Source organism: Anthonomus grandis, chromosome 17, assembly GCF_022605725.1.
Source record: "Anthonomus grandis grandis chromosome 17, icAntGran1.3, whole genome shotgun sequence".
Taxonomy (NCBI): domain Eukaryota; kingdom Metazoa; phylum Arthropoda; class Insecta; order Coleoptera; family Curculionidae; genus Anthonomus; species Anthonomus grandis.
Genome location: NC_065562.1, coordinates 3342337 through 3359411, shown reverse-complemented (window position 1 = coordinate 3359411; position 17075 = coordinate 3342337). Strand labels below are relative to the sequence as shown.

General features: G+C 32.4%; 1 protein-coding gene across 1 annotated transcript in view; it reads left to right on the top strand.

Moving 5' to 3' along the window:
- The window catches only part of LOC126746070 (Fanconi anemia group I protein), a 238121-nt gene that overhangs the window by 9377 nt on the left and 211669 nt on the right, over positions 1 to 17075 (top strand). Inside the window, exons 2-3 of the mRNA XM_050454171.1 lie at positions 5336 to 5622; positions 14324 to 14497. Coding sequence (XP_050310128.1) covers positions 5336 to 5622; positions 14324 to 14497 — 461 coding nt within the window. The remainder of the gene's footprint in view (positions 1 to 5335; positions 5623 to 14323; positions 14498 to 17075) is intronic.

Here is a 17075-nt window from a genome sequence, read left to right as displayed (position 1 = left end):
TATTTCCTGTATAAGCTTGAACTCTTATAATTCCAATGCCTTTAACCTCCAAAAGATCACCATTGCCAACTCTCACTTTCTGGCTACTTTTAAGTTCTCTCAGAGTCTCAAACATGCTTATATCTTTACACATATGCTCACTAGCCCCTGTGTCGAGACACCAATCTTCACATACCTCGGTTTTGGAGTCACCAACTAAAGCAACTGGCTGGTCACCATCCTTTTTGCCATTTTGATTCTTATTCTTCCGGTGCCAACAATTTTCTATCTTATGGCCTGGTTTTTGACAGAAAAAACATTTCCTTGAATCACTTTTCTTTTTACTTGGGCACTCCCTTGCCATGTGACCAACTTTATTGCACGTAAAACATTTCCTGGCTTCGTTTCCTTTAAGTTTTATTTTACTAAAACCAGCAGCTAAGGCTGTATGCTCCTCTGTGGACTTATACCTGTCTTCCTCAACCAACAACCTTGAGGTAAGCTCTGCCAATGTTTGACTCTCTTCTGGTACAGACTCCCAAGCACTTCTAAAATGCTTAAATCTGTCCGGAAGGGACATTAACACCTTTGTAATAATCATTCTATCTGACAAAGCTTCCCCGGCTTGTTTCAATTTAGTCTTTAGCTCTTCAATTTGTGAAATGAAATCAGAAACAGTCATACTGTCACTAAAAGACATATTGAAAAATCTTTGTTGAAGTAAATGTATGCTTACTTGAGATTCTCTCTCGAATACTGCCTTCAACTTTGTCCACATCTCACAAGAGGTTTCACATGATAGCAGATGTGTTAACGGGCCTTGGTCAACCCTCAATACAATAAGCTCCTGTGCCTTGGCATCCTTGCTTAGCCAACTTTCCAGCTCATCCCCAGAGGCTGGTTTCTGTTTTTCACCACTTACAATCTCATAAAGCCCTCTGCCTTTTAACATCACCCGAATCTGGAACTCCCACAGAACCCAGTTTTCATTGCCACATAATTTGACCGTTGCACTTTGCTCTTTCTCCATGACTATTTACTTTGAACACGACACAACAACCGCCCTTGAAACCAACAGCAAAGACGTACTTTTTATCGACAACTCGAAACTGCCAAACTACCGGCTCGCGCACTTTTTTAACTAATTCACAACGACCAGTCTTAATTTCCGGCGATCCGCGATACCTGGGCCCATAACCACTTGCGTGGGGCATAAAATAAAGACTGTTACTAATTACTAAACTGTTTTATTGAAAAAGAAAAGACACCAAAAAGCGCCCCAAAACGAACCGTATTATGTAAACTAAACTGCTAAGAGACTAAGAGAGACCCGACGTTAACCTCACATTTTATTACAAAACATGTGTCATTAAAAATAACTTTTGAGTACTAGTAGCGTCATCTCTTGAATGGTATACTAAACTTAACACACTAGCAAACTGTAATATTATTTACCATTGTATTCTAACAGATTTCAACCCTAGATTAATTAGGGAAGTACATACTCAATATCTCGAAAAATTAAATATAAGGACTGGAATTTTCGGGAACCGCATTATTGGGCCATACAGGCGTTTTTACTTGGAAATTTAACTGGGGAAACTTTCCTTGAGGTACTGGAAACGACTATTGAGCCAGCTTTAGTTACTGCCATTGAGGAAGATAATTTTCATAGGAAGAGTGCCATCGGCCTGAAAATTTAATTTTTTAGCAAGACGGAGCACCTCCGTATTATGCGTTTCCTGCAAGGCAATTTTTGATAACGAATAGTGCACGAGTGCCAACAAATTATACCTGAAATGTTACATAATGTGCGCGAGCATTTCGAACAGTGTCTCTAATTTTCTATAGAAGTTGGAGGAGAAATATAAATATAAGACCATTTTTATTGGTAATTTAATTTTTTATCTGATTTACTTAAGGTGTCATGTATCTCTTGCAATTTCAGTTTTCGATTAGAAAAAATAATTTTGTGCACTGTTTTGACATTTTCTTGCATGACAACCTTTTTTGAGCGACCAGAGCGTGCACTATCGTCGGTGCTTGTATGGACTCATTTAAATTCGCCAAACCATTTTCACCCGTTGACTGTGATGGGCCAGAGTTCGAATAACACTTCTCAAGCCTTTGCAATGCTGTTGTTTTTTTCCCATTAAGTAGCAGTAATAAATAAACTTACGAAACTGATTCGAATCCATCTGTTTCATAGTTGCCAGGCATTATTATCTTTTATGCGCCAGTTTTGATATTACAACGCACCACCAAAGCGCCACCTTATGAATAGTCTATATCATTTATAAGTAATGTAATGAGAAGGGCATAAATCAAGAAATCCGTTCCTCAGTTCGGGCTAGTTCGACCAGTTTCGTGCGGTATTTTATTATATTATACTTGTTTCCTTTCGTGAAAAATATTTAGGTTAAAAGAATAGTTAAAGATATTTGATTTAAATAGACATAAACACACCGGTCGACCGCACGAAAAGTTGGGTAGGTGTTTATATCGAATATATTCCTTGGAACTTGCTCAAAAGAGAACAATTCAAATAATATTCTATTTAAATCCAGCATGTCCAGTTATACATCACAATCCAAACATTTCAAAATCATGTACAGGGTGGCCAACTAAAATGCTAGGTACTGTATCTCGGAATGTACTTATCGCAGAGGCTTGCAGTAAAAAATATTAACTAATTTAAATAACCTGGAAAATATTTTTAAGTTTCTAAAATAACCGCTAGGGGGGCCTAATTGCGATCTTGAATCTAAAAAAGTAAAGTTTTCGTGAATTTTAATATATTAACCTAACAAAAAAAATACTTGATCTTTAAAGTAGAGAACAAACTGAAACTTTTTTGTTGTGGGGGGTATAAAAAGAGCCATTTTAGGCTTTATCTATTTTAGTATTTGAAGTTTTGTTAGTTCAAAAAATTAAATCAAAAAATTAATTTATTGCTATGATTTATTTTTCATGAAAAAATAGCTAAATGATGCCCAAATAGGCTCGCAAAAACCGCATCTCGATATCTTATTTCCTAACCTAAATCTTAGGCCAAAGAAAATTTTATACGAATGTTAAAATTAAATTTTCTTTTCAATTAATTTGTGGCCCCGAAAAAGACCGATTTAAAAGAAAGATGTTAATGGCTCCGTAGCTGTTAAAAATGTTGAGCATTAAGCTCTATACATTCTTGATCTTCAATTTCGCCTCTGGGTATATTCCTAATTGCATTGCGAATTCGGTTTTTCATAATATCTTCTCTGGTCGTAGGTTGACTCTGAAACGCTATGTCCTTTATTCGACCTCATAAATAAAAATCAAGACAAGTTAAATCTGGTGATTGTGGAGGCCATGGAAAGAGACTTCCTCTTCCAATCGACCGCTGTTGAAAAACTGTATTAATGTGATCTCGCACAGCAATCGCAATATGTGCGAGGCAACTGCAAAAAATATGTTTTGCCGCAATTCCAATGCCACATCTTCCAGCAACAATAGCAATTGATTGGTCAAAAAGTTAAGACAATGGTGCCATTTAAAATCTTTTTTGCTCGAAAAAGTTTGGTCCAATAAATCTGCTTCTCAGCATACCACACCACAGATTTAAGCTCCAACGACCTTGGTGCTGAACTTCACGCAACCAATGCAGTTTTTGCAGACCAGTAATGCATATTGTGAAGATTGACTCTACCGTCGCTATTAAAGCTTCTATTTTCCCGAATCATACCCAACATCCAACGACAATAGTCCAACCTCCGATCGAAGTCTTTCTCTTTTAATGCCTAATGCAAAAAGACTTGATATAGGTGCATTCTAAAATTAATTAAAATTACTAGTAAAAATTAACGTAAATATTAGATAAATTCAAATAAGTCAGTATATTGTGACGGTCATTTAAACGTATCTATGTTCTTTCAAAATATTTTGAACCGTTGTTCACGATATGCCAAACTCAAGGGTCGTGTGCTAACATGAGAATTTCCTTGAATGTACCTCAGTACGTAGTTAATATTTCAATTCGTTGCCGTTGAAATGTAGGCCGAAAACTGCCATTAAGCTATGCGCTCGTAAGTCAGACACTAATCGGGCAAAAGGTCTCATATCGCAAGGGCGCCGACTTGAATATCGAGCCGCGTAAACTCCTTTTCCTACTGCGGCATTCTGAAGATATTCAGAATAAACCGCAAGCAAATCCACAGTTTCATCGTTCGTAAAACGCATTATTACAACAAAAAGTAAGCGAAACTACTGACAGTTTGAGGTATATTTATGTTTTGATTAAATTATTTTTTCCATGGCATGTTAATTTTCCAAAAAAAAATTAAGAGTAGGATTTTCGTTTAAAATATTCTTTGGCCGAAATTTTAGGTTAGGAAAAAAAATTTTTTTCTTAAAAAAAAAAATCATACCAATGCATTTATTTTTTTTGAGAAAATTTACAATTTCTGTCGGAATGTTTAACAAAGCCCTCTGGCGGCGAAATATGGGAAACTAACAAAACTTCCAATATCAAAACACTTAAAAGCCCAATTCTAAGATACATGGTGTTTTTTACGAAAACCTTTGAGTACCCCCCACCACTTTATTTTCAGAGATACAGCAAAAACTGTCCAACAAAAAAGTTTCAGATTGTCATCTATTTTAAAGATCAAGTATTTCTTAGTTAGGTTAATATATCGAAACTCACAAAAACTCTACTTTTTTTAGATTCAAGATCGCAATTACCGGTTATTATTATCGGTTATTTAAGAAACTTAAAAATATTTTCTTGGTTATTCTCTTGGCCATTTTAGAAATATTATTTAGCGCAAGCCTCTGCTTAGATAGAACAAGGTCATTGGACAAGCAATGCCATTGCTATTGGAGCTACGTATACAATAGCATTGTCATTGCTGAGTAGGTCAGATAATTTATTCAAAATTAATTATTGATCAGCAGAAAAAGTTAGCAGATAATTTATCGTAGCAAAGTTCAGACTTGTATAGTAAATAAAAAATGGGAATGATAGAGAAATTAATATAATTTAATCATTTAGGATTTATTAAGGAAAAAAAGAAAGTCATTTTGTAAGTTTGTCTACTTGCATACATATGTATGTAAGTGTATGTTATTTGTTTTGATTTTTTTTCTACATTAGAACTAGTATTTAGATTATATATTTTATATAAATTAATATAGCTATTTGGTTAAATTAACATTATTATTTAATATAACAGTAAATATTGGAATATAAGCCTTGACTTAAAAAGGCAGGAAGGCGTACTATTATTTTAAGACAGTTTGGAAATTTAAACTGCATAACAAGAAAAAAAGTTTTTTACTTTAATAATGACCAATATTAATATATATTTTTTTACAGCTAAAGTCTATGGTTAAAAAAGTTATGAACACGTCAAAGTTTCCCGCACTGTGGGACTTTTTATTAAAATCTTTACAAGAGTCGTCCAAACATCATGATGAGCGACATCAAATCGTACTGGCCGTTTTAAACGAATTGGAAGAAAAGGATGAATTGAACTCTCATATTACATCTGCCATAATTCAAAGAGTTTGCATGGACCTGACTAAATATAAAATGGGACATCTTGTTGATTTGTGCAACTTTTGTTTGAAAGCCATTAGGTCAAAAACTCATTCTAATATGAGGTAAGTTAAACTAAAAAGAAAATCTTACATTAAACATTAGCAAAAATTATATACCCATCTCTCTATACTTCATGGATACAATCTGGCGTCCATAAGAAGAGTTGTTTATAGTCGCTTCAAGACGAAACGTCGTATCATTAATTTTAACATCATGTAAGACAAAAATAATTAAAACATAATTTGCTATACATCTTTAAATAACGCCAGAATACAATTTTTTGCCTTTTTCGCAACTATTCGGATGTTTTTTTTTAAATACATTTTATTAAGCACCAAATTACGCAACTTCTGGTCCAAATCAATGGTCATCCCTCGATTTTGGGACAGCCTACACACAACAAATTTAAAAACCCTTAAAAATTAAGGGTTTTGGCTTATACTTTGTAACTCTGGCTTGGACTTATTCGGCGGAAGATACCTATATAGGGTGGTCGGTAATGAATGCGCCAAAAAGCAATTCTAGGTTAAACTTCTTAAAATATCGTTGTTGAGCCAATCTTGTAAAATGTGGCACATAAATAAGATACAGGGTGTTAAAATTTCGAATCTGTGCAGTGCAATTTGCATTTATTAATATCAATAAATGATCAAAAAGAGAATCCATTGGATGAAATTTTTATGTTTTGTCATGGAATTCTTAATGGGCATAATAACAGGCATTAGAATCAAGAAAATCCTCATGTTATTCTTGAACGTCGACGGCAAGGAAGGTTCGGGCTTGGCGTTGTATGTTTCATTTTGGGTGGGTAACTAGTTTTTGGAATGTTTGAAGGGGTGCTAACATCAGATCGGGTATTTAAACATACTACAAGAAGTCCTTCCTGAGGTTTTTGAAAATGTCCCTTAGGCAAATTTCAAGAATATGTATTTTTAACAAGATGATGTACTAGGACACAATGCTAATATTATTCGTTCATTCCTAGAAATTTCATTTCCGCAAATAGTGTATCGAATCAAAACATTCCCAATGATTCCTGTCCAGATAATTATTGATTGGAACTTATAATGATGATGAGAATAACAGCGATTTTCATCAGCCCATACATGCGAGTTATGTAAATTCACAATACAATTTTTAGTAAACTTTGCTTCATCGATAAAAAGAATAATGGTAATGAAGTTTGGATTAGTTCGCTGCTGATCTAGTAGCCAGTTCGCGAACTGTATTCTACGGGGAAAATCTTTAGGAGTTATTTTATGCACTTTTGTAGATGATATGGGTATAACAGCTTGAAGTCCTTTATGTATTATTGTTTTTGGTGTGTTAAGAAGAGCGGCTAGTTTTCGAATGCTCGTTGAAGGAGGTAATATCAGCTACAGCATCCAAATTATTTTCCTCCAATTGCACCGTAAGTACTGTTTTTCTCTGACCAGCATCAGAAGTTTTTTCCCAAAACTTCCAAAATTATAATAAAGAAAGTCAATAATATCACCTTAATAAGTGGACCAGTTTTCCTTAGATGTTGGTCAATTCGTTGAAATGTCTTTTGATTTGAAATAGTGCGATTAGGAAATCTGTCTTCATACAACCTTTTTGCTTCCAATTCATTGGAAGACGAAAGACCATACATAGGATGCATATTTACATACTCAATAATCGTGAATTGCGTATTTCGACTTAATTCAAATTAAATTCACCAAGAAATACCAAAATCAATAAATTATCGAAAAAAAGGATCAATGTATCAACAACGTGAAAGATGGCAAGTTTTGAAAGATAAGTATTTGTTTAATGTGTACCATAGAAACGTTTGCAAGAATGGTGCGTTTAGAAAAACAAAAATGCCGATAAAAAAGTAAACACATTTTCGTTTACATCCTTTTTCAGGTTGTTTTTTTAAACAACCACACTGCATTTTTAAAATTATGTATTTTTCAGATTAAACAACTTAAAATGAAACTTCTGTGTTGTTTGAATAACTGTCGCATCGCTGAAAAAAATAACATATTATAGTTCATTTTATTTAAAATAAAAGAGTGATTTCTTAATTTTCTTTTCTCTAAAACAGTTCATTTTAACCATGAACAAGAGTGCCTTTTCTTTAGTTTAAGGTTCAAGCTATCCATATTTATTATTTCTTTATCATATAGGGTGCTGAAAATTTAAGCTATATAACGTACATTTACCAGTCCCCCCTGGTAAAATAAATAAGGTAAATGTGTTTTAAGGACTTCGTTTTAAGAGGTCCATAGTATATATACGTATTTTCGTAGGGAGGGCCTATAGACAAATTTAGGAAAGTTTCATATTATTTTTTATATTTTCTATCTGAATCTAAGAGATTTCCCTCATTTTCCGGAACACCGTGTATATTATAAATACTGTTTTGCTTAATATAGCATAACGCACGTAAGTTCACTATGAATTTGTCTGAGTAATCTTCTAAGCTATTTGAAAAATAAGTTTCTTTATTCCTTTAGACTTTGAGCCATAATATTAGATCTGAAAACAAGTTTTAACTACACTATCCCATCCTCTAGTAAAATCATACCAAAAGAATTTTGGTGTTCCTTAAAGACGTGCTAATATTTAAGGCGGCGATTCCTGGACCCATATTTCAAGAAAAAAAGTTCTTATGAACATATGTCCTAAACGTCTTAACTTTTGAGATACAGGGTCTTAAAGCTTAAAAAAAAATCAGTTTTTTAATAATAATTTAAACAATATTGTAGACATTTTTATGAAATTTGATACATGTATTCTATGCATCAATATAGATTTTTTGATGTGCAAAAATATTTTTTTCCGAAAATCGATAAGAAATAATAACATTTTTGACAACATATTTGAAAGAAAAATTCAATATTTCCTCCAACTTGATTGTTGCGTGGCAACCAAAAATAACAGTAAGGAAATATTCATTTCTGTACTGTAAGGAAATGTTATTTCCATACAGTAAACTTTAGAACAAATGCGAACAGGTTTTTTCCTAAACAATTTTATTTTTAAAACTTTCAGCACAAACAAGGTTAATATTATATTTTAAAATTATTACTTATTATTTGTTATATTCACTGTTATTTCAAAATTAGTACAAGTATTGAAAACTGGAAGAACTTGGGAACTAATAGCATTATTTTGTTGAATATTTTCCTAACTAATATTTGGCGTTACTGCAGTATTAGAAATATTAGATTTACTTTCTTGATTTTTTTCTGCTGTGAAAATTTTATTTTCCGAAAATCGATAAGAAATAATAACATTTTTGACAACATATTTGAAAGAAAAAGTCAATATTTCCTCCAACTTGATTGTTGCCTGGCAACCGAAAATAACAGTAAGGAAATATTCATTTCTGTACTGTAAGGAAATGTTATTTCCATACAGTAAACCTTAGAACATAAATGCGAACAGACTTTTTCCTAAACAATTTTATTTTTAAAACTTTCAGCACAAACAAGGTTAACATTATATTTTAAAATTATTACTTATTATTTGTTATATTTACTGTTATTTGACAATTAGTACAAGTATTGAAAACTGGAAGAACTTGGGAACTAATAGCATTGTTTTGTTGAATATTTTCCAAACTAATAATTTTATTTGTATGACAATAACTATTACTATAAATGATCTTGATCTATTGGTTTTTGAATCCGGTATGGTAACTAAAAGTTTAGATCGTAGGTCTTGTATATCTTGTACAGTCATTTTAACCAGCTCGTCCATTCTGCAAGCTCCGGAAATTCCAAATATTACAGCTACCTACAACAATAAATAAGCATGTAAAGAATCCAAATATAATTTGAAGTTTTGTAAGTTACCTTAATCATTAAATATTCCTTATCTGGAGCTTCCTGAATAAATTTGTTTATTTCTTCTTTAGTTAAAATCTTGGATTTTTTTGGCTTATAGGCATGTGCTTGTTTCAGGAATGCCCGAAGTTTTGAATATTCAGATATATCCACATCATGTCTAATTGCAAGGGTTGCCTTCAGCATTGAACAATTGGCCCATAAAGTTGAAGAATTCATCTTGGAACCAAGCTCCAAGAAGTATGCCATTACAACATTTTCCGAGAAAGAAGTTACATTTTTATTCGTACGGTAGTCCATGAAGCGGTTGTATACATAGTTATACTTATTTCTAGATTTTACTGGTAACAATTCCAATGATGCAGCATTTACTGCCTCTGTGAGTTCTGGGGGGGTTCCAGAAATGGAACAGTCATCATCACTCATCATTTTACACGTTACTTTGGCTTTTTAAAACGTTAAAATATCAACACTTTGGAAAGACGCCACAAATAAACTTTTCACTCGTCAAGTTTGACAATTTAAAATTATGTACTTCGTTTCCATAGTTACGAAACAATGTTTCATGGCTTCTTTTATTTAAGGGAAAAATAATAATGTTGATTTGAAATTTTTAACATGATTAGTAATAATTTACCGTAATTTTAATGATTCCCGATTTTCGGAAAAATAGTATGTAGACCTCGTAGGAAAAGCCACATTATTATCATGAATATTATCATATTTCCGTCAGTGGCGCTCCTACAGGTCTACTATTGAATATTTTTAGTGAAAAAAATACTACGTCACCGCTTTTTCTTAAAATAAAAATTATTTTTAAAATCCTCCAATCACTTCTTAGCAAATTTGATCTCTTGGCTTTTTTCGTCCGACGTATGGTTTTCGCTTAAAAAAATAAACACAATTTTACTTCCCTAAAAATCTGATGCGGTGTGAAAATGTTTTTTCGTTGATTGCAAGCAAATTAAGGGATCAGATTTATTACAAGAAGTATGAAAAGTTACAAAATTTAAGACATACTCATGTTTTTAACGCGTTTAAAAAGTAAATGGGAGTAAAAAAGTGCCGTAACGCGTCTTTATTTAACGCAATTAAAGTCGCGGAGTCGCCTATATATGTTTCTTATTGCTTGCTATGGGCAACAAGCTGTGATTTTAAATCTCAAATTGTTAAAAATTATTACAGCGCGTCATTTATTTGATTTTTAACTGTTTATTGAAGTTATTTCGTTTCCACGCTATTTTTCTGAATATCAGTAATGGCAAATTATACCAATGAAGAAATGGCAGCAATGCATTTCTTCATTGTATCGTATAAGGCCTCGCCGATTATAACGCAACAGAAGCCAGACGTATTTATCAGGAAAGGTATCCAAATCGTGTGCTACCAGATCTTTTATATCTTCGTATCTTTTCAAATATTTATCGTCGACTTAGGGAAACTGATTGTTTCAAGAAAGGTATTCCGGAAGGTAGGCCTCGAACTGTCAGAACTCCTGAAATTGAGAACGCGGTGTGCTTGTAACACCGCGTTCTCAATTTCGAAGAACATCCTTAGACGAGAACGAGGAAAATCGCTAGAACTGCATATCTGTCATCAAATTGTTTGGCGCATTTTGGTTGATTTTTGATTATACCCATACCATATTTTATTATACTAAATCCGCAGTTTGAGTCACAGATTTTGTTCACAAACGAAGCAAATGTTTGTCGGAAGGCTGTTCAAAATTTTCACAATAATCATTTGGGAGCTAAAGAAAACCCCAAACTGCCCAAACATTAAAATTTTCCGTTAATGTTTGGGCAGGAATTATTTATTACCTAATAGGCCCATTTTTTCTACCAGGGCGCCGTGATGGTCGGTCATATTTACAGTTTCTCGAAAAAGAACTGCCTGTGCTTCTTGGAGATGTGCCACTTCTGTTAAAATATCGAATATGGTACATGCACGATGGTGCCCATATTCATTTTAGTTTAATTGTCCGAAACCATTTAAATACCGTTTATCCGAATCGATGGATCGGTCGCGGAGGACCACAACAATGGCCAGCAAGATTCCTTGATCTCAATAGGCTTAGATTTATTTTTATGGGGACACCTTAAAACTCTAGTTTATAAAACTCCCATAAATACTCTTATTAAGAGACCGAATAGTTGCCTCGTGTGAAACTATGTGAAACTATACGTCGGGAATATTTGAACGTGTGCGTAATTCAATGCGTAGACGAGCGGAAGCATGCCTACTTGGTGTGCCATTTTCAACAATTTTTGTAATAAGTGTAATTAGGATAAAATACATTTGAGCCGTTCAATTAAGGTTAGTTTCATAAAATTAAATAAAACTGGTTTTTTTGCACTTAAAACCCTGTTGTTTTCAAAGTAAAATTAGGTAGGTATTTCTAAACCAATTGCCATTTGATATTAATCATAGCTCAAAAAAGAAAAGCAACTTTTAATGGTATTTAACAACAATAACTTACTTTTTAAGACAACAGCTATTGCCATCATCGATGTTTATGTATATCATTAGTACATCATTTATTCATGCATAACCAGATAAAGAAAAATTTGACATTTACAACCACAGCTCGTTGCCTATAGCAACGAGCAATAAGAAACATGCATAGGCGACTCCGCGACTTTATTTGCGTTAAATAAAAAGGCGTTACGGCACTTTTTTACTCCCATTTTCTTTTTAAACGTGTTAAAAACATGAGTATTTCTTACATTATTTAACTTTTCATACTTGTAATAAAGCTAATCCCTTAATTTGGTTGCAATCGACGAATAATCATTTTCACACCGCATCAGATTCTTAGGGAAGTAAAATTTTTTTTTTTTAAAGTGAAAACCATGCGTTGCTAAGAAGTAATTGAGAATTTTAAAAATAATTTTTATTTTAACAAATAACAATGGCCTAGTATTTTTTTCACTAAAAAGATTCAATAGAAGACCTGTAGGGACGCCACTGGCAGAGAAAATATTTTTTTGCACACAAAAAATGCGTCTTGATGCATAGAATACATGTGCCAAATTTCATAAAAATGTCTACAATATTGTTTAAGTTATTATTAAAAAACTGATTTTTTTTAACTTAGGGTTAAGATGTTTAGAACATATGTTCATAGGAACTTTTTTTCTTGAAATGGGTCCAGGAATCACCCCCTTAAATATTAGCACGTCTTTGAGGAACACCCTGTATAAGCGTTAAAACTATTGATATAAAATGCAAAACGAAGTTTATTTTAATAGAGCCTTAAAAATGTTTATATTTCCATGCAAGTAAATGACTACCTTTTTCTTAATTTTATTTTTATTATGAGTACTTTTTGTTTCTTGCGGTAGTAAATGGTACAACTTCTATATACTATCACGATCTACGTATGGTTTGCGTATGCCGAGACCTACCTACAGCGAGAGACTTTCAAATGCAAACTTGCTAACTTTTGATAAACGAAAGTTTCGTGGTGATTTAATTTTTACATTCAGAATCCTGTATAATTATTTGGGCTGTGATCTAAACGAACTATTAGAAAGAAATCGGGATATTAGACTTCGCGGTCACACTTTAAAATTAAAAAAACAGATGTATAAAACAAAAACACGTCAAATGTTTTTGCCTAATAGAGTGTTTGATGTTTGGATTTCGTTACCCGTATATGTCATAACTGCTCCTACTGTAAACTGTTTTAAGAATCGTCTGGATAAATTGGACATCAAGTTAGTTCTAGATGTAGTGGAATAATTGTGATTTATGGGTTTGCTAAAATTCCTTTTACAAATGTATTCTGTAGCTGATAGACTATATAGTGAATCAAAATCCAGTAGAGAAGTGAGTTTGAATAACTACCGGGGAAATATTTAAGGCTTACTATAAATTACTCTTGTGAACCATTTTTCTAAATATTTTGGAGCTTCATAAGTGCACTCATATCCTCCACCCCATATCGGTAGCCATAGTTAATTAAGCACTCTACCAGAGTCTTAGTTTCTCAATATTAAAACACTAGATTGATTCTAGTGTTTTAATATTGAGAGAGTCTTTTATGAAGTAATCTTTCACATTACATGGCTAGTGTCGCCATGAAGTAACTATGAGGTCGAATCCCAACCTCGAGCAATTGAACTTGCTAACCTGAAGACCCCCCCATTTGGAAAGAAAGCTAAAACGCAGTTTCTGGGTACCTCTTCAATATAATTATAATCATCCCACGCAGGCCCAGTTTTACAAGAATTGACAATAAAACGTTGCCTTGCTTAGTTTTAAGTTGTAGCGAGTACAAAAATTAATCTAATCCCAAAAGGCAAAGTATTCAAATTACAGGAAAAACAATGCCAATAACAGGCCAGTATCGAAAATGCCAATACGTAAAAATTGATCCTTGAGCGTGGCGTACGTGACCCATGACAAAGATAGAGAGAGAGAAAAACAACCTGATTCCAGTAATTTGTTTAAAATTCAACGCGAAAAACAGCTAACGCCATCTAGGAGTTCTTATTTTTACAATGCCATTAACTAGACATTAGATGTCGCGACCAGTACTATTTATACAATATTAAATTATTACATTATAAAAGCAACCAAAAAAATAAAAATGCTACAATCTGATACATATAATGCTGTCCGTCTTTTTAATGTATATGCCTGTGTTTAGTGATACTTTTTATATTTTTAAAAGAAAATTTAAGAATTTTAACTGTACTTTATCATTATTTTAGAAGGTTAAGAGTAGCTTTAGCTAATCTTTGCCTTCGTAGGCAATAATGGTGTATTCTATTACCTGAATAAGGATACTTAGATTAAGAATTGACATGAAATTATTTAAATTATAATATTTACATGAATAGATAAATAAATAAGATTACATTACATTAAAATTTAAAAGCATGATAAATTTTGTTTATATAATTTTAGACGTTTATATAGACTTTTATTATACTTTTAGCTTTAGTTGGAAGGAGCTTCTCCCAGACATTTTAAGAATCCTTTCTGAACAAGATTTGGTAGAATTTAGCGACCTTGAATACTCCGGGACCGAATTTAAAGCTACAATTATTGATACGCTTTGCATGTATGATTGGAACCCAGACAAAATTACCCAAATAACTGCTATGTTTAGGTAAGTTCATACTGAATTGTGGAGGTATTTTAAGAGATAATTCACATTTTTTTAATTTTTTCTATAATAAAATAAAAAAGGATGTATAATTTTTAATTTACATGTTTTAAGGAACATAATAAAGACGGTTTTTTGTTAATCTTTGCGAAACGACTTAAATAATAATTATTTGAAATTATAACAATTTGTGCTAAATTGTAATCAGGGTGACATAAAGTTAGTGCTGGGCAAAAGATTTTGAGAGAAATTTGCTCTTGCTACTTTTTACCTAAACATGTTTACATAAAAATATGTTCTTGTCTTATTTTTATTGTTTTGGAAAAAAAAATTAAATTAATTGTTTTACAACGTGAACACACATCTTATGTAATATTTATAACCTGGCGTGCCTTAAGAGACGAAGAACACATTTTTTTATACTGCATCTCTTTAATTTACTAAATGGCCTTATTGATGATCCTTTAGTTTTATTTAAACTTTATTTTAATGTGCCAGTATACAATATTCAAAATACGCTAAGTTTTTACCAAGATTCTCAAAAAAATATCGCATTCATAAATTATTAAAATTGCTTTTTTACAGTTCGAATGAATGATAATGTACAAAATATAAATGAAAAATAAAAATTATCAATATTTGCCTAAAAATTGTTAATTTTAAAATTTGCCATATTAAAAAAAAAACATTCAAAACTTTGTTAAAAACGAAGAATAAATATTAAATGTATGGCCAAAGTTTAAAATTTTATCAGCCTGTTATTTTGTAGCATTTTATTTTTCTATTTAATTTAATTTTTATTATAATAAGGCAAATGCTTTATTTATTACTCAACTGAACCATAAAATAGAACTAAAATACATTTTATTGCTCATCTCAATTTATAAGTGCCTTGATTTATGGAAGTCTGCTCTCCTTGCTTTCATTGTCTATGGGTATTTGATTTGGCGTTTGGGTATAGAGGGGGAATGTTTTACTTGTCAGGATCGGTACTGATTTTTTTTTCGACCTTGCCACTGAATACATAAATGTAAATCAGTATGCTTTTCTCCTTCCAATAAAATTTTTCATAGATCCCAGTATTTTATCTATGGATTGAAGAAACAGAAATTGAAAAATTCAATTGCCTTTTAGCGCTTTTGAGTTATAGTTTCTCCGACTTAAAAAGACGTTCGGCTGGTACGGACGTAGCGAGTACCGCCAATACTTTCATGGCAACAGGAGCTAAACCAGGATATACATATATTCATGACATTGCCACAAATCAATGGTTCATTCAAGAGGTTCATTTCCGATGTATCGTTTTCATTAATTCCTACAGCTTCTGTTGTGTTTTTAAGTATTAGTTGCTTATGGTGAATCCATAGATTAAATGTTATTGGATCTGCTTCTGCTAAAAATCAAAAGTCAGGTATATATATGTATATACCTGACTTTTGATTTTTAGCAGAAGCAGATCCAATAACATTACATTGTAAATAGAGAAAAGAAGTAAAACATATATGTAATAACATTATATGTTTTACTTCTTTTCTTTCTACATATTATTTTATCTTAAATTGTTTATTTTCTTCGATGTTTTTTGGTTGGGCCAAATTTGGAGACAATTTTTTCATAGAACCTAGTATGAACGCGACAGCTCTCGCACAATGTAAGGGATTATTGAAGTATAGCTTTTTAAATCGCGGATCAAGTATTGTTGCAGCAGCTAAGAGTCTTATTTGCTCTGCTGTAGCTAACCTTTTCTCTATTTCTGTCGACAAATTATCTTTAAAAATTGTAGCGACATTTCATCTGGATATTTCCAACAAGAGGTATAACGATACTGCTTGTAGTGTATGTGGAATCTGATATTTCACGAGTGGCAGATTCCAAGGGTTGTAGAAGATTGACCACAGCTTCAATTTCTTTTATTTCTATTGCAGATAACATGGTTGGTGCTGAAATTTCAGCGTTAACTATGGTATTAATATGGATTCGTAACTTCAAGAATCGTTCAAGAAAGTATGAAAAACGTTCAGTTTCATCGAGTTATAGTGTCCTGTTTAAGTATTAACTGATGTTCGCCACTTTCGTCTTTTTGTGCTTTTCGTAATGCATCACTTGCTGTGACGCTTTGCTTGAACCATTTTACTATATCTTTTACTTTTTTGATAATTTCGCATAATTCAGCACTCTGTTCAATTGCTTTTGTAACTACTAAATTTAATATGTGTGCAAAACAAATGATGTGTCTTTGTTTACCGAAAGTGATGTCTATGGCTGTCACCATGTTAGCTGCACCATCAGTCACAACACAAGATATTTTTTCATCTGGTACATTTCATTTTTGACACAACCTCTTTAACATTTCCGCAATATATTCAGAGGTATGACGTTCAGTTAACTCATAAATTCCCAAAATTGTTTCTAAAATCTTATTCCCTTCAAGAAAATGTAACATAACACCAAGGAAACCCTTTTAGATTTCATAGTTTCCGTCCCAATATCCATTGTAATAGTGAAATTTTCCGCTCTTTCAATTTTTTGTCGAAAGATACTCGTGATTGCCGTGTACTTTTCATCAAGTAGATTGCCAACA